This window comes from Chionomys nivalis, chromosome 7 (genome assembly GCF_950005125.1).
Source record: "Chionomys nivalis chromosome 7, mChiNiv1.1, whole genome shotgun sequence".
NCBI lineage: Eukaryota > Metazoa > Chordata > Mammalia > Rodentia > Cricetidae > Chionomys > Chionomys nivalis.
In genome coordinates, this window is record NC_080092.1 from 75,045,664 (window position 1) to 75,063,364 (window position 17,701).

General features: G+C 53.5%; 1 protein-coding gene across 4 annotated transcripts; it reads left to right on the plus strand.

Annotated features, from left to right (window-relative positions):
* Window positions 1-1,992: 1,992 nt before the first annotated feature.
* Samd14 (sterile alpha motif domain containing 14) lies at window positions 1,993-17,388 on the plus strand. 4 transcript variants are annotated; one of them, XM_057773607.1, is made up of 10 exons: window positions 1,993-2,659; window positions 5,972-6,026; window positions 11,441-11,602; window positions 12,008-12,296; window positions 13,090-13,177; window positions 13,272-13,346; window positions 13,426-13,585; window positions 14,862-14,981; window positions 15,064-15,219; window positions 15,932-17,388. In XM_057773607.1, the coding sequence occupies exons 1-10, from the start codon at window positions 2,583-2,585 to the stop codon at window positions 16,085-16,087; spliced, it is 1,338 nt and encodes a 445-aa protein (XP_057629590.1). In that variant the 5' UTR covers window positions 1,993-2,582; the 3' UTR covers window positions 16,088-17,388. The 4 variants fall into 4 exon arrangements, with proteins under 4 accessions (XP_057629590.1, XP_057629593.1, XP_057629591.1 ...); XM_057773610.1 differs by having other exon boundaries at window positions 1,996-2,598; XM_057773608.1 differs by having other exon boundaries at window positions 2,000-2,598; window positions 11,441-11,607.
* The last annotated feature ends 313 nt before the right edge of the window (window positions 17,389-17,701 follow it).

Here is a 17,701-nt window from a genome sequence, read left to right on the forward strand (position 1 = left end):
GCAGGAGCTTCTAGTCCGACAGTCCGAGTGTCCAATGTGGACGGCCTGTATCCCGTACCCGCCCTGTATGCTATGTGAGGAGGGGCCCCTCCTAGATGTCCCAAGGAGTGTTTGAGTAACACTTGATGTTTATGTAGGAGTGTGTTGTAAGCCTGGGGACCTTGTGTATGGCTTTTCTGGGAGTTTCTCAGGCAGGCCTGAGCTGTGACTTACCCATGAACAAATCCATTTGGGGGGCTGTCAGGTGGTGCAGGCAGACTGTGATGTTTGTCATCTCAACTCCCCCATCTCATCCGTTACCATCATCTACTGAGTTATGAGAACTAGAGCAGCTATGTCACAACCCTGACTCTTGCTGCAGAGGAGGGACATTAAACAGCCCCCCCCCAGATCCCAGCACCTTAGGCCGGAATAGGAAAACACACACCTCCTATAAAGACCCTAGAGCAGCAGTTCTCAACCTGTGGGACACGACCCCATTGGGGGCTTCAAACAACCCCCAATTTTTTTCCCACAGGGGTCACCTAAGACTATCAATCCACAGCTATTTACATTTAGTTACAATTCATAACAGTAACAAAATTAGTTCTGAAGTAGCAATGAAAACAATATGGTTGGGGATCCCTACAACATCAGGGACTGTATTAAAGGCTGAGAACCACTGCCCTAGAGCCTGCCTACATAGGTGGTCACCAGAGACCATCATGTCCTCTACATGAACCTACAGTCTAACCAGACTTCAGCAGATTTTGAAGATACCCAGAGGTCCTCGAGCTCTAGGACGCTCTGAACCCCATTAATACTGTCCCCACTCCATTCTACGGACTTCTTGATTCAACATGCTGCTGCCCTCAGGCCCTTGGCAGTCTCCCATTCCCATGAGCCACCGGGAGTTCTCTCCAGACCCTATAAATTTCACTAAGTGCCTAGATTTTCTCCAAGGTTGTTATTTGCCCCTGAACAAACCATTTTCTTTTTAAATCTGTGTGTCTTAGAGGAACCTGGTACTTGTTGCCTGGTACCAAATACGCCCTAAGTCTTGCTGTGGGGTAGCTAACTGGTGAGCGCATCCAGCGCCGCCGCCACCACATTTGAGCTGCCACCATCTCCGACTCACCAGGTCCAAGTCTGAGCTCATCCACCCAACCCTACCCCATAGCTCCAGAGCTGCCAGGGCCCCAGACAAGATCCACAGCCATCCTAAACCCCTCCTTCTCTCAATTTTTTGTCCAGCCGGCTCCAGATCCTGTCTATCCCTTCATTTCTATAGTCAGAACTGCTCTCAGCTTGATCTTTAATCTTCATGCCCACTGGCGTCATCTTTCAACAATCCCTTGAGGCCGGTGCCAGACTTCCGGTGTCCCCCTGCAGTCTGTTCTCCACTGGGGTGCCCAACGAATTTTCCTAAAATGCATGTTGAAGCTCCTCCCTCCTCGGTTAACCTTTTTTTTTGGGGGGGGGAGTGCGAGGTAGCAGAATGAATCAACCCTCCAGCCTCAGCTCATTTCCCCATTGGTCCATCCATCCGGCAATGCTCATGAGTAAGTCTCCTGTAGCCTGGCCTGCAGTAGCCACACACCTCTAGGAATCCTCCCTGAGCCCTACTCCAGTGCCTCGGGTGCACGCCCCCTCCAGAACTTGGAAGTGTCTTTTTCGTTCTGGGACCCACAGCTCTCAGTCTTGGGAAGTCCCACTTGACCGAACCCTGACAGCACAGGTACGCTCCAGCTTCAGCGCCCGGGCTGGTTGCTGAGCAGATGTTTGTTGAATAGAAGAACCAGAGAATTAGGAGCCCTCACAGACCCTGCCGAAGGGGCGGAAAGCCCCGTGTGTCCCCAAACGGGACCGCCCCCCTGGTCGCTTCCCTGCCGCTCGCCCGCTCCTAGCGCGCAGACTCCCTAGCACCACGACGCCGGCGGTCCGAGAAGTAGCCGCGCAATTGGGATCCCGGGCCCCCGCCGCGGGCACCCGGTGCCTCCTCCCCTCGGTCCTTGCGGTCTCCGCCCCGCCCACCCGCCTCCTCCCTCCCTCCCGCTCTTTGTCTCCGGGGTGACCGGCATCCCCACAAGCGCCCCCCGCGTTGCATTATTCCAGGCGACCCCCACGGACCTAGCCATCGCGACGCTGCACAAATCGGCCTGTGGCGCGAGGGTCCAAGATCCGCGGGGCTTGGCGGGGGCGGGGCGGGAGGTGGCTGTGGCTCTCAGGCGCTCTCTCTCTCTCTCTCTCTCTCTCTCTCTCTCTCTCTCTCTCTCTCTCTCTCTCTCTCTCACACACACACACACACACACACGTACACGCACGCACACACGGAACATCCTCCCGTCAGGTTTCCCGGTCCAGCCCCGCCCGCGTCTCCTGCTTCCCGCAGACCTTCTCCCTGCATCCTTACACACCTCGCCCCTCCATTCTTTCCTGCTGAACCCTCCCCTCCGATTCCCCCACAACACTCTGGGATGGAGCAACTCGAGCCAGCCCGAAGCCCCCCGCGGCCGGGGTGAAAGTCCTCCACCCCTCTCACACCCGGCACTCGCCTCGAGCACCATGGGCCTGAGGGGTTCCCGAGGCGCTGGACGCTGAAAATGACGGATGCTGGAGGTGAGGGGCCGAGACTCCTAGGGTGGAAGGGGAAGCGGGGCCAGAGACTACCGGACTCAAGGTGAGACCCCCCAGTAGGGCTAGATGAATCTAAGCCACAAGGGCCTTTCTTCCTCTATCTCTAGGGAGACCTCACTGGACCGGGGAGCTGGGCTTGTCGGGAGGGAACAGAAATAGGATTTGTGTCCCTAATCCTCTTCCTCCTGCCTGGGGAAATTAATTTTAAAAAAAGAAAAGAAAGAAAGAAGAGAAAAAGAAAGAAAAACTGGTGTGGGGGCTGGGGGAGAGGCCTTAACTCCTTCCTACCCGGGCAGTTGGAGAAACAGCTCTGCCCTCTGCCCTCTGATTAGGGAGAGGGGACTCTGATAGGAGTAGGTGCCGGTCCCCAACCCCATCTTCTGTGGCGCTCTGAGGGGCTGTCAAACTCCTGCGGACTGCTCCAAGCCTGGAGCTGGCTTAAGACTGGTGGCATGGGAGGGGCACGGCCTTCTTGGCTCTACAACTGACTCCCCATGCCAGCCTGCTGTCAAGCACTCCTGCGACCTGTCAGCTGCCTCTCTCCCACTGTCTCCCTTTCCCTCTCACCCCCCTGTTCTACTTGGGCCCCCTTCTCCCCTCTGCCTTGTGGGCAGGTGTTCTGTTCTTCTCCCACCCCATGGTGGGCCCTCAGGGCTGCCCAGCAGCTTTTCCTGAGCCTCTTGGGTCTATTCTGTCTTGATCTTTCTTCTCAGCTCCCTGTGGACACTGTCAGTCTCTACCTCTGGGTCTGATGGTTGCTCCTTCTGTTCCATTCCCAGGTTGTATACCTTTTGTTTTGCTTTCTCCTTCCCTTGGGCTCAGGGTATCTTGGAAATCACCTGCCTTTCCTTTTCCCAGAGAAAGGTCAGAGGTCACCAGTGGCCCATTAGGAATTGGCCGCTGTTGGGGAAGGGAGTTGTCTGATGACAAGGGAGCCCAAAGGCTGTTGAAGGGGACAGGTTCATTTCCACCCTGGTATAGTTGAACAACACCTGTGAGAGAGTGCGTGTGTGAGGGGGAGGGTGGGTGAGGCTGGGTTTCTGGGAGAAGAGAGCTGGGTAGCGGGGGCAGGTGACCCCCCGGATATTATGCTTCTGTGGAGTTTCGCATGGGATGGTGTGGAAAGCTCTCCCCCATACAGAAGCTGGCTGTTCGAGAGAGAGAGAGAGAGAGAGAGAGAGAGAGAGAGAGAGAGAAAGGAAGAGGAGCAGTTTGTGCTGAATCAGGATGGGCTGAGAGTCTGAGCTGAAGGCCCCAGTCCACCCAAAGGGACTAAAACAGACCTCGGTGAACATGAGGACCTCGCCTGGTGGCTAGACTGAGGCCTTCAATAAAGGACATGGGCTGGCCTTCTCTGTGTTTAAGAGGGGAGCCATCATTGGTCTCTACAAAGAGCAACCATTCCAGTGGGAGAAGCAGCTCCTACCCTGAGACTCCAGTCTGAAGGGAGAGCACAGGGCTCATCTGACAAGAAGAGATAAGACCCAAGTAGGAAACCAGTAAAGTATGAAAAGGTCTCCATTCCTCAGGAACCGGAGAAGTGGCTGGCAAAACAGTGTAGACAAATGGAGGGGGGAGTGGGGAGTAACCCCCGACAGCAATCTGGAGAAGGGACAGCTGAATCCTAGTCAGAGAAGGTTTTGTGATCCAACGAAGAGATACAGTTTATGATGAGGGCCAACCTATTTTTCTATTTGGCCTTTCTAGCCAGGAAGGAATATTCTAGATCTCGGCTCCTAGTTCCCAGAGTTCAAGAACAGCAAAGGGATCCTAGCTGAGCCATTGCTGACCTCGCTTCCATATGGCATGCTTGGCTCAGCTCCCAGCATCCCTGAGCCTAGTGGATGGAAATGGTTTTAATACTTGCCTTAATCCTAGCCAGTATAGACCAGCTCCCCTTCCTCTGCCCTAGCCCTCCCCTAAGAGTGTCCTTTCCTCAGGAGCAGAACTGCAGATCACGCCACTAGGACAGGGCTGTGAAGCCGAGGACCAGGTCAATGTCTGCTTCTAGCTATTAAGGTTCATACCTGTAACGTGGGGATACCAAGATGACAAGCCAGGCCCAGTAGCTCATAGAGACGGGATGTCTGTGAAATGACAGGGGAACTAGAGGACACGTGGTCCAGTCGGTGACCTGCCTTTCTCCCAGAGACCAGAGTATTCGAAGTCTCCCCCCATCTCTCTCTCTCTCTCTCTCTCTCTCTCTCTCTCTCTCTCTCTTTTTCTCTGTATGTATGCATGTATGTATGCATGTACGTATGCAAGTGCTCTACCTGCATGTACACCTTTCTACCAGAAGAGGGCATCAGGCCCCACTCTAGATAGTTGTGAGCCACCATGTGGTTGCTGGGAATTGAACTCAGGGCCTCTGGAAGAGCATCCAGTACTTTTAACTGCTAAGCCATCTCTCCAGCCCCTTCCCTCTCTTCTTATCCATGTCCCCTAGACCTGCTAGGAAGCCTGCCCAAGGTGTTTCTGATATATTTCTCCTGCTTCCCTTCCTTACCTGCCTGCTCTTCTTGCTTCTCACAACAAAACAAGACAAACACCGAAACCCAAACAACAGTACAACCCTGTCCTGCCTATGCACACTCCCTCCCAGAACTTTCTGGATACTTCACAGATGTACTGCTGTGAACACTTAATGCCCTGCTGCATCTGTGAGTCTGTCAGGACCTGTGAGAACTAGGATTCTGTCTGAAACAGTGAATGGCCCAGCTGGTGATGCCAGCTTCCCGCACAGTTCAGAAAAGCAGGTGGTGAGGGGCCCCAGTGATGGAGGAGGAAGACAGGGTAATGGATGCAAGATGGGTAGATGCATGAATATAATGGATATTGGATGGATGGGGTACGGGAGGAGGGAGGGAGGGAGGGAAAGCAGATAAAGCTAGGTAGGCAAATGGATGGAAGAACCTGGGTTTTAAATCTGTACTTGCCGTTAATTGCTGGGCCAGCCACTTCCTCTTCTGTGTCTGTGTAAAATGACAGGTCTGGATTAATAAGCCCCATGACCTCTAGATTTGATGTTCAACAGTTGATGATGGAGGCTTCCGGATGCTAGTGATTGGAGGGCCCAAGGCAATGCAGGGCCTTATGCATTGGAGTTCCTAAGGCAATGTGAAGTCACAACCAGTAGTTAGGCCCAGCTCACAGGAGCTGCTTGAGTCTGTGCTATGGTTTTCCTGTTTGCGTCTCCTGCCTCAGCACCCACAGGCTTCTCTTCCAAGGACCAAAGGAGGAATTCTAGGGCATGCAGTGGGTGGGCCGGAAGCGGGAAGCTGCTGGCTTCTTTACTGCCACAACCAACTTGAACCTCTTATCCATGGTTTCTTTCTCTCCTTTTTGTTCTTCTCAGCTCTCTTGAGTCATGGCTTCCTCAAAGCTCCGAGAACCTGTGGATGAAGTTTTTGGTAAGTTCTCTGTGACTTCATGTCTAGCACTAGACCTAGCCATGGAGCCCTTCCGTCAAGTCTACTGGGCATGGCATGGGATAAGGACAGATAGGGCACTTCAGGGCATGGTGTGCAACTGGTCTCACATGCAGTGTATCATTTGATTCTCAAAGACAAGGGGTGTTGGATGCGGAGTGCCTATAAGACTCACTTTAAAGATCACATGGAGGCTGGTAGGATGGCTCAGCAGATAAAGGCACTAGCTGTGCAACCCGGGTTTGGTTCCCCTAACCCACATAAAGGATGAAGGAGAGAATCAGGTCCACAAAAGTTATCCTCTGCCCTCTGCGTGTGCACTGTGACACACACACTCACATTCACACATCATGCGCACACACACATACACACATACTATAATAATAATTTTTTTAAAAAAAATAGCATGATAGCCGGGCGGTGGTGGTGCACGCCTTTAATCCCAGCACTTGGGAGGCAGAGGCAGGTGGATCTCTGTGAGTTCGAGGCTAGCCTGGTCTACAAGAGCTAGTTCCAGGACAGGAACCAAAAAGCTACGGAGAAACCCTGTCTTGAAAAATCAAAAAAAAAAAAAAAAAAAAAAAAAAAAAAAAAAAAAAAAAAAGCATGATAGCATGAAGACTTGAGTTCAATCCTAAACACTCACATAAAAACCGGGCACAAGCTGGGCATAGTGGCACACACCTTTAATCCCTGTACTTGGGAATCAGAGACACGTAAATCTCTGAGTTTGAGGCCATCCTGGTATACATAGAGAGTTCCAGGACAGCCAGGGCTGCATACAGAGAGCCTGTCTCAAAAACAACGAAACTGACACAGCCGTGCACACCTGTAATCTTAGCTGTGGATGGGAAGACAGGATTCTTGGGGCTGGCTGGCCAGCCATTCTAACCAAATGAGCTAGTTCTAGGTTCAGCGAAAGACCCTGTCTCAAAAACTCAGGTGGAGAAGGATTGAGGCCATCAACCTCTGACTTCTATGCATACGGCAGACTCTGTGACTCTGTTGTGGAAAAGCTGTCCCTCTGCAGAATTTGAGTGGGTGACTCCTGTGTGCAACCCCAAGGGGCTCCTAAACATGGGATGCCACAGGGCTCCAGCTTCTGCTTCCTCCCATCTCTTCTGCCTTTCCCTTCTCTCTTTCTTCTTGCTGTGGCCACTGGTGCTGGTCATGCCAGTATTGTTATCTAGATGCTTCTGGGAACACTGCTCCCCACCCCAGCTCCCTCCCACTCCCCCTCTCCCCCAGCATTTCCCTATCTCTGAGGCTGGCTCTATACAAGTCCAGCCTAACCTTGGCAGGTCCATAGAGGTGAGCTCCCTTTAGTGGGGGAAGGCTTTTCTGTCTCCTGTCTTCCGCCATGCTCCTCACCAATCCTTTCTTGTTTTCCTCCTGTCTGCTGAGGTAGCTGGGCACTGCCTGGAGTGCTTCCTCATATGAAAACAATTAAATATTCATCTCTCTCACTACCCAGAGCCCAGAGGGGGAGGCAGGGAAGGGAAGAGATGGAAGGAGAATTTGAGGGACCCTGGTGAGACTGGCCCCACCTTGCTTTGTACCCGCAAGCCCTCAGGAGACCCTTTGGTCTCCAGCCCTGGTGATGCCCATTCTGCCATGTGGAGCGGGGATCTATCGCCCTGATGCAGATGGCTGGGTACCAGCTGGGTATCAGCAGAGAGAAGGTTAGAGCACTGGCCCAGGGGCCAGGAGACCTGGCTATCACTTTTACTCCTTCCATCCAACTGACCAAACCTTTCTTGTTGGAGTTCAGTTTCTCCACCCATAAAATGAGGGTTTAGACATAAGGTTGCCTCCTTCTCTGTTCGGAAAGGGCACAACTGATATGTCTGGTACTTCCTAACAAGCCAGCCTGCCTGTCTTTGACCCTAGCTAGCTCTTGCCTGCTCTATGCTCTTGGGCAAATTAAAGCTGCCCTAGGGATCCTGAGTCCCTTCCTCCGAGGTTGTAGGACGTTTCAGTGACACACACTTCAAGCAGTGAGAAGTGTTACTGGCTCCTGGCTAATTCCAGGGACACCAAGGTGTTCTTAGACATCAGGAATGAAGTGAATCACATCTGGATCCAATAGAGCAGCCTTGACAGTAGCTGTCACCTCCCAGCCCCTCACCACATCCCTGGACAAATGTCTACTTCCATCTTCATTCAGGCTGTTTCTGCATGTTCCTCGACACCTCAAACCCAGGACGACACCATTCCCTTTCCTTAGAAAACCTCATTCTGGCCGGCAGTGGTGGTGGTGGTACACACCTTTAATACCAGCACTCACAAGGCAGAGGCAGAGGGATCTCTGAGTCAGCCTGGTCGACAGAGCAAGTTCCAGAACAGTCAGGTCTACTCAGAGAAACCCTGGTTTTTTTTTTTTTTATTTTTTAAAATATTTCTGAAAGGTCATACATTTCATTGCAGGTTTTTGAGTTGAGGCAGATTCACTTCTTTTTTTTATATATTTATTTATTTATTATGTATACAATATTCTGTCTGTGTATATGTCTGCAGGCCAGAAGAGGGCACCAGACCTCACTACAGATGGTTGTGAGCCACCATGTGGTTGCTGGGAATTGAACTCAGGACCTTTGGAAGAGCAGGCAATGCTCTTAACCACTGAGCCATCTCTCCAGCCCAGAAACCCTGTTTTGAAAAACCCCAACTCTCCTTATGGTCATCCGGGCCTCAGCCTGGCAACCAAATAAGTCTGAGGCAGTAGCCCTGGTCACTCTTACTTCCTTGTCCATTCAGGATAGTTCCTTACCCGTCCTTTTCCCTTCAGAGTATTCACCAGGCACCTGCTGTGCACCAGGAGCTGCCAGGTGTCCATGGTACCATCCCAGAAAACCTTGTCCTTTCAGAGTTGATAGTCTAATAGGTAGAAAGAGGCATAGGCTTCAATAAGCAAGGTGTTCAGGATGCCAGAGAGTGGTGTGTGATCCAGGAAAAGGCAGGAATGACAACTTGGAGTATATACGGGAGGACGCTGTACATGCAAAGGCTTTGAGGTGCAGGCTGGGTCTGTAAGAGGAAGGGTAGGAGGAGGGGACAAGGGAGAGGCGGAAGCTCAGGGAGGTGACTGAAGCTCAGGAGCACAGACTGAATCTAGAAGGCGCTGTGGGAGCTTTGTCTCTGACTCCGCATGAGGCGGTTCTGAGCAGGGAGTGACAGAGCTGGCACCTCGCGTTGGGACCACTCTGGCTGCTGCGCTGGAGGACACCAAGTGGGAAAGGGGCACGGGAGGCCATTTATAATAACAGGCATGAGAAGATGGGGACCTAGACCTGGTGCTCCTCTCTCCGTCCCTCCCCCATCCTCTTTCCCACTCCTCTCCGTATGTGCACAGGTATACATGTGTAAACTCACCCATAAACAATATTTTGTTGATGAAATCTAAGAGCTTGGCCTGTAGAGTGGGCAGTTTAGAGTAGGCACTGCTCTTGTAGAGGACCCGAGTTCAGTTCTGGGCATCCAGGGTCAAGCACCTCACAATAGCCTGTAACTCCAGTTCCAGGGCATACAGCACCCTCTTCTGAACTCTGAGGGTATCTGCATTCAAATACATATGCACCCCCCCCACACACAGAGACAGAGAGAGAGGGTGTGTTAAATAATAGTAAAAAACAAATGAAAACCTCAGACAACCTGAGAGGTAGAGAAAAGAGCACAATGCACCCTGTCATGTGCTCAAGTTCTGATCACTCCATCTCCACCACGGTCACCCCCTGGTCAGACTTGCTTCACCCCTCCCATTCTTCATCTCCACTGCCCCGGACCATTTTGAATCTCATTAAAAAACAGTCTCGTGCTTCACCTCTGTATTTCAATAGGACTAGCTATTTTGAGGGTGGGGCTAACAGGAATGCAGCTAAATTAATTTATAGGAAAGGGGTCAAGAGAGAGGCAAGGGGAGTCAAAAAAGACACAGGGTTTAGCTTGAGTAGCAATAAAGATGGAACCACCGTTTACCAAGATAGGGAGGCCAGCCATGGTGGAGGTGGGGGGGAGAGGAAAGGCTATGAATGGAAGCCACTGCTGACTGTCCATGTGGGAACAGGGTCTAGGAGGGCTGGGGGGAAAGGGTAACTCACAGCTGTCCAACTTGGAGGCAAAAAATCTAAGGCAAGCCAATGAGTGTGGGGTGTGTGTGTGTGTTAGACAGAGTTTCTCTGTATCCCTGGCTGTCCTGGAATTCGCTCTGTAGACCAGACTGGACTTGAGCTCAGAGATCCTTTGCCTCTGCCTCATGAGTGCTGGAATTAAAGGCAAAAGGACTCCGATGGACTGGGCGTGCTTTTATCAGTTGTGTTTGGCTAAGGTACTAGGGGGCCCTGGTTTGTAGGTTCCCTGGTAGGTGCTTCTGTGTTTAGGCTTGGTATTTACTAGAGGAGTCAGAGCTGGGAATAGACAAAGTGGCCATTGAGTAGGGGTACCTTTGGGGTGTCTACAGATGAGAGAGAAGCAGGCAAGAAGAGTGGGTATGAAGGATGGAACGGGGGGGGGGCAGAGATACTAAGAGAGGGGCGAACAGGAGCGTATTGACTCATCCTGAAGCCCAGGAAGACCCCAGTACCAAGGTCAAGGCCAGACCAAGAGTGATGCTTCCTTTCCAGGCAGGCGAACAAAAAGCAAAACTGTGACCTGGTGCTTTCTGCACACACCCAGTAGATGTGTCTACGCCTTCTCCAGGTTCTAACAGGACCTAGCACTGGGCTGTAGAGCCCAGGACCCGAGACAAACTTGAAGGACCCGTGGGAACTTTGCTCCGGGTTCTGACACTGGTGTCTAGGTGTCCCGCTTCCTCACTTCAACCAAGGACTTTTCACACGCATTAACACTGCTATCCTTAAACACAGCCTGAATGTGGCACAGCAAGATGGTGTCCCCAGGAGGGCCCGTTTCTGGAGCCACACCCAAACCCCAGACTGTAACTAGCCAGTGGCTCCAGTTGTGACTTGCTTTCTTTGAGTCTAGTTGGTAAATGTGTGGATGCTGTAGCCTCCCCTCTCCAGGTAGCTCTGAGGACAATGATGCGATGCATGTATCACATTGGGTGCATGGCAGATGCATTCCTCTGGTCCCTACAGAACTAAAGGTGCCATCTCTACTCCCTACTTCCCACCCGCTTGCCAACTCTCAATCAGACTTTAGGATCCAGGTGAACATGCCTCCTCACACCCTTGTTCGTGTGAGTGTCTGCACATAGGCCCCCCAGGAGGGCCAAGCAGTTGTGCTATGTGCAGGCACTGGCAGGTGGGGCTGGGAAGCCAGCCTGTGGGAGGCTTGAACTTCACCTACTGTCGAAGTGAGTGGCACCACCAAGCACCAGTTTAATGGATGGGTTGTGCGTCAGGGTGGTCATCTGAGGTGGCTCTGGTCTCTGTTTGCAGATCTGGACTTGGCTGTACCAGAGACCACCAGACTGGACAGCAGCTTACACAAAGCCCGGGCCCAGCTGCTGGCCAAGGGCCGGAGACACCGGCCTTCCCGCTCCAGACTACGAGACAGTGCCAGCTCTGCTGAGGATGGGGAAGGCTCCGATGGGCCCGGAGGCAAGGTTGGGGTAACACACACACACCCGCCCCCTAATTCCAGGGGAGTGTGCCCCCAGAGACCCAACAGTCACCCACCCAAAGGTCAGCTAGCTGTTCACTTCTGGCTCCTGTCCCTCTGCAGAAAAGATGTTAGCCCATTTTAAAGATGAAGAAGCAGAGAGCAGGTTTGGGAAGTCCCACAATTAGCAAATGAAGCAGGATATCTTCACTTCATGTGATCACCCATTTCTCCCCTGTCACTGCTCAGGCACTCCCCATCCCCGGTCCGAAGGAACCCACCCTCCAGGCCCCAGAAAACTGAGCTCCCCTGGGGCTCCACGTATAGCCTACAGAGGAAATTGGCCTCTAGCCTCCAGGGAGTGAGGGCGCGGAGCGCTGGTTGAGCGTCTGCCCTTCTTCCAGGTGACCGACGGCTGCGGTAGCCCGCTGCACCGGCTGCGCTCGCCTCTGCACTCGGGCCCAGGCTCCCCCGCCAGCGGCTCTTTCTGCCTGGAGCCCCCTGGCTTGCGGCGCAGCCTGGATGAGGACGAGCCACCGCCCTCGCCCCTCGCCCGTTACCGGCCCCTGCACAACGCTGCCTCGCATGAAGGCCTGGCCGCCACCTCTGGCTCGCCTCCGCGCTCCGCACCCTCCTCGGACAGCTCCCCCAGCTTCGTGCGCCGCTATGCCCGAGCAGAACCGCACAGTGAAGGTGAGCCCAGCAGGCGCGATGCCCCCTGCCGGCGAGCATGGGAACCGCAGCTTGGCCCGGTGGTATGGTGGCTACAGGGCAGGTGGAAGGATGGCCAACAGGTTCCATTCTTCATTTACAGAGGGTTACTATATGACAGACATCGCTGGGACCAAACAGAGCAACAGTCCTTGGCCTCTGGGGATGTGTAGTTTAGGAAAGAAACAACCAAATCAAACTGTAATAAAAGCTATGCAGGGAACACGCACAGTTGCTGGAGTGGAGGTGACATTTGAGCCAAGATTGAAAGGATGGTTAGAAGATGGCCAAGATAAAGTCAGTAGTATGTGCCTAGCATACAGGAAGCCTTAGTCATGGCATGCAAGATACTGTGATGTGCTCTGGTAATTCCAGTACCCAGGAGTTGAAGACAGGAGAATCAGGAGACCAAGGCTACATAGGGAGTTCCAGGCTAGCCTGGGTTTCATTGAGACTGTCTCAAAAATAAACGAACCAATGAACTAACAAACATTAATAGGCCTACCTCCTTAGTTGTAATGTGCTTTTACAGTTTGTGAAAGGTAAAAGCCTAGGCTCCCATTAGATACTGTAAAATGGCATGTCTCTATGTTTGCAATGAAGGGGAACTCAAAAACAGAGAGAGAATTGTCTCCTGGGTCACACAGCTAATGAAGAACCCCAGAGCCAGATGGCCTAATTCTAAGTCAAGACATGTCTGCCATCCCACATGGGCAGCAGCAGGAGGCAAGCAAACCGTTGCTTTAGCTGTTTTCTTCCCCCTCTCCTTCTAAAGATGACAGCCGGGATACCAGCCCCCCTGAGCCTGCCAGCCCCACCATCGGCTTGGATAAGAGGACTCGCAGAAAATTCCTGGACCTGGGGTGAGTGGGGGCAGGTCTTGCATGGGTCCTTGAACAACTGGGGTCTGAGCATCACAGTTGGCAGGTATGCTTCATTCCCCCTGCCTCCTTACAGGGTCACTCTCCGCCGAGCGTCCACTGGCAAGAGCCGGAAGGAGAAGGGTAGCAACCGCCTGTCCATGGGCAGCAGGTGAGAGGTACCCATGGCACCCACCCACAGCTCCAGTCCTCTCCTGGACACCATACCATGCCGGATGTTTTCTCCACAGGGAGTCCGTAGAAGGTTCTGGAAGGACAGGGAGCTCCCCGTTCCTGCCCTTTTCCTGGTTCACAGACAGCGGCAAAGGCTCTGCTTCTTCAGGGAGCACCACCTCCCCGACCTGCTCCCCCAAACATGAGGGCTTCAGCCCCAAGAAGTCAGCTTCCCAGGTAAGCCCAGGTCTTTATTCCTCTTCTCCTTCCCTCTTAGTGTCCAGCCTTCCTTTTTTTTTTTTTTTTTTTTTTTTTTTGCCCCGAGTCAGTTTTATTCTGTAGCCCAGACTGGCCTGGGGCTACATGAATGTGCCATCCTGCCAGTGTGTAACCCCAGGACTCCACACTGGCTTCCAGGATCATAACAAGGGCATATTTCATCAGGGCTGGACTGGGATGGAGGTTTTTTTGGGACCTTCACGTTGCTCCACAGAGCCTCCTACTCATTCACGACTTCCATCTTCTCAGTTGGTTTCGTTCATCATTGGCTCATGCATTCATACCCGTTCACACTGCTTTCCTGCTCTTAGTGCTCCTGTGGGAACACTGAGCCCCTACTGCTCACTCCATCCCAGGGCCCCGTGTTTCTTACTGTTCTTCCTGAGTCAGGTCTGGACTGCACCATCAAGAGCTGGCCTCCTGCATGGTGGGAAGTTCTGGAGCTAGAGAGATGGGCAGGACCCATGCCTAGAGCTCCGAAAGCTTCAGACCCCAGGAAATGAGAGCCATCGACACCAGCAATACTAAAAGTCCCCTTACATTCCCAGACTGCTAAATACTTCACAGAGCCCAGGATACATGTGTGCCTTTCACTGTGATGCAGGCAAGGCAGGCGTTAGTATCTGCACTGTACAGACGGGCAAATGAGGTCCGGAGAAAAGGAACTTGCCCACAGATATGTATGGTGCCAGGGCTTAGGAGAATCATCAGTCTTGGGGTTCAGGGGAGAGACCCTTTTGATGTGCAGGTTTGTTCTTTAACCACCCCTACATCCTGCCTCAGCCCCTCCCTTTGTGCTTGTCCCAGAGGACACACACTGAGTGAAACACAGCCCAAGTCCTCCCGGAGACCCAAGGCCAATAAGGGTACCCGCCAGTCAGGATGCAAGAGGCCTAGGAGAGGCACACACTACACAGCCTTGGGAGAATCCTGGAGGGCCTTCCGAAGGCAGCAGCACCTCGCCTCCTCCACTCCTGTTAATTATTCTGCCCAACTTAACGCTAGTGCCATGTCCCTAGTGCCATGTCTTCTAGGTAGCCAGCTCCCCCCTAGAGGGCTCAGGTCTCAGTCAGGTCACAGCCTCTGTCTGGCTGTTTAGTTCTGGGCTCACGATCAGGAGCATGGACCAACTGCTGGTGGCTAGTCCGGTATTTCAGCTCCGTCTGGTCAGAGTGATGGGCTCGGGAGTGGTGGGGATGGACTTGCGCCTCAGCACACATCCCTCTCTGTTCAGGAATCCACCCTGAGTTATGACTCCACACCTCCCAGCAGCAGCCCCAAGATCCCCAGTGGTCCTCGGCAGGAGACCAAGTGCTCCTATCCTTACCACACGTTGTCCCAGTCTTCAGATGAGGTGAGCCAGGCTAGCCCTTGTTCCTGCTGGGGACCTGGCCAAGAGACCGGGCTTCCATTAACCCTCCCCATCTCTACCACAGTTCCTGGACGAGTCCCTCCCTACTATACAACACTGGACTAGCCAGCAGGTGGGCCAGTGGCTGTGCAGCCTCAACCTGGAACAGTACGCCGCTGAATTTGCTGCCCGACAGGTGGATGGGCCGCAGCTCCTGCAGCTGGATGGGAGCAAACTGAAGGTAGGTCGGAGTGCAAGGTTAGCCACATTGAGGTAGCCTTAAAGCATAAGGACCCTCCCTGACTTTTGGCCTACTTGTCTCCTGAGCTGACCTGGGGTTGCCTCTCTCTGTCTAGCCGCTGACCTTGCTTCTGACCTCTATGCAAGGGTCTGGTCCAGTCTTTGCAGTGTAGTATGATGCCCCAGTCTGACTTAAACTCAAATCCATCACTTCCATTTGACCCTCTAGTTCCAGCCCGAGTATTCAGGCTGGCCTCACCCTTTGGACTACCATCCAGTGTTAGAAAGCCAGGCCTCTTTCCTGGCTGGCTCCATGCCATGTTCAGTCTCAGAGTCTGGTGACAGGAGTGTGCTAAGGCGACAGTGAAGAGAGGTGGTTTCCAATGCTTGGAGATTCCTGGGTTTCAAGACCAATCCCATAGCGAGTGAGGAGAGACCTTGCTGCCTAGCAGTGGGACCTTGAGCAAATCACTCTCCATTTTGAGGACCTCAGGAGGCTGGGTAGGGTCGTGGCATCTAGGTTGAGGATCCGAAGTCAAGGATGGGGCACAAATGGCTTAGTGCCAATTGTCATCTCTATGGCCACTTGCAACACATTCCTCTTGCCTAATCCCTAGGCAAAGGCCATACTTCGGAGCAGACTCCAGAGGCTGCAGGGAGTGCATGGGAGGAGTGTTCTGGGCCTCTTTCCTTCACTTTGGGTTTCTTCCCAGAGCCTGGGGCTTAGCAACTCGCATGACCGGGCACTGGTGAAGCGGAAGTTGAAGGAGCTGGCAGCAGCTGCTGAGAAGGAACGGAAGGCACAGGAGAAGACTGCACGGCAGCGGGAGAAGCTGCGGCGCCGAGAACATGAGGCCAAGAAGAGCTAGGAATGGCTGGCGGGGCTGGAACCCCGGCGCACTTGCAGCCACCTGCACGGGCCTCACCAGGGAAGTCGGGTCTAAGCACCAGGTTCTTGGGGCACATGATCCCTCTCACCCTGTTTGGACCCAGTCCTCTGGAGGGAGATCCCAGGGAGAAGGCCCAGTAATAAACCCAATTTCGAGGACTTGTTTGGCACAGAGTTCCAGGGGGAAGCAGGCGGCAGATGAAGAGGGCAAAGGCCAAGAATGCAGCAAATCTGGAGCCCAGAGGAACCTGGTTCAGGCAGAACCTCTTCCCTCTGGTTACAGTGATAGTGAACAGGAAGTAAGCTGGCAGGAGAGGCCCTACCATGACCAGGATTCCTAGGCTTGGAGAGAAGCCTGGGCATCCCGACAGGAGACAGGGCTGTGTGGTAGGAAAGCAGCTCTCCTCAGAGAGGCCAGTGGGCACTGCAGTAGTGGCACTCAGGGTAGATTCTCAGACACCTCCTCAACGGAGAGAAGAGCGGGCAGTGGAGGGTAAGCTGGCCTCTGTAAGGACTGCAGAGGGGGACAAGGGGGCTCTTTCTCTTTCCCCTTCACTACCCTGTAGGTTCTAGTGGGCGGGACGCCGCCGCTCCTCTCCCACTGGTTCACAGAACTAGAATCCACTTCTTCACAGAGTGATCATCAGCCTCCTCTGGGGACAGGATAAATGGAGGCTGTTCGGGACGCAGGACATTCTCCCCACTAGTGCCTAGATGGCACTGAACTGGTGACTTTCATCACCCTAGCTGGGCAGGGGCACAATCAGAGGGTGGCCTGGAAGCTGCTAGATCAGAAGGGTCCATCAGCTCCCAGGTTTCCTGGGTGTGTCAAGGCCTCAGTGGGCCTAGAACTGACAAACATTGCTAGCTCAGGTTTGCTAGGCCACAGGGAGGACTGGGCCAGCCCTGGGTGGGTCTGGCACGTGTCCTTTGTAGGACACGTTCAGAGATGGAGGGTCCCAGGTGCCATGCTGACCCAGCCTCTCAGGTGCTGGTCAGTTACTACTGGGCCCAGGAGGTTTCTGAGGAGAAACCAGGACCTGCATGCTAACTCCCTCTCTCCTGCCTGGGGAAGCAGTTGAAGGCCAGGGCCCTGTGCTTGGGCTTAGTCATCTGCACTGGGAGAGGGGCCTCAGAGGGAAACTAAGGTATAAGGGCGTTGGCATCTCTCTAGACTGGGTGGGGAGGGTGGAAGCCCTACTGTCCCTAAAGCTGTCAGGAGCCAAGTGTGCCCCACCTGCATGTGAAGGGGAAGATGGTTCTCAACTTCTTTCAATAAATACCTACCATACACCAGTGAGCTCTCTGTCTGGAACGAGGGACTAAGCTCTGCCTTGAGCACCACTGGGCAGCCGGCTGCCAGCTGATGACTCTGCCCTGTGCTGTACTTAGGCTGGGTCCTGGGTACAGCTGGCCCTGGAGGACCAGCCTTAACAAGCGTGCGTGTGTGGACTCACCCTCCCACAGCAAGACAGCCAGGCACCAGAGTCATTTCATCTGTTTACTGTGGATGTCACTGTCACCATCCCAGCCACTGGGAGGGGCACACAGCTTTAACCCCTGTGTGCTGTGGGGAAGGGTGAGGCGTCTGAGA

Coding starts and splice junctions, on each gene's coding strand:
- Samd14 (XM_057773607.1), top strand. CDS start 2,583: ATGACGGATGCTGGAGGTGAGGGGCCGAGACTCCTAGGGTGGAAGGGG. Junction 2,660..5,971: donor CAGAGACTACCGGACTCAAG/GTGAGACCCCCC, acceptor TGTTCTTCTCAG/CTCTCTTGAGTCATGGCTTC. Junction 12,297..13,089: donor AGCAGAACCGCACAGTGAAG/GTGAGCCCAGCA, acceptor CTCCTTCTAAAG/ATGACAGCCGGGATACCAGC.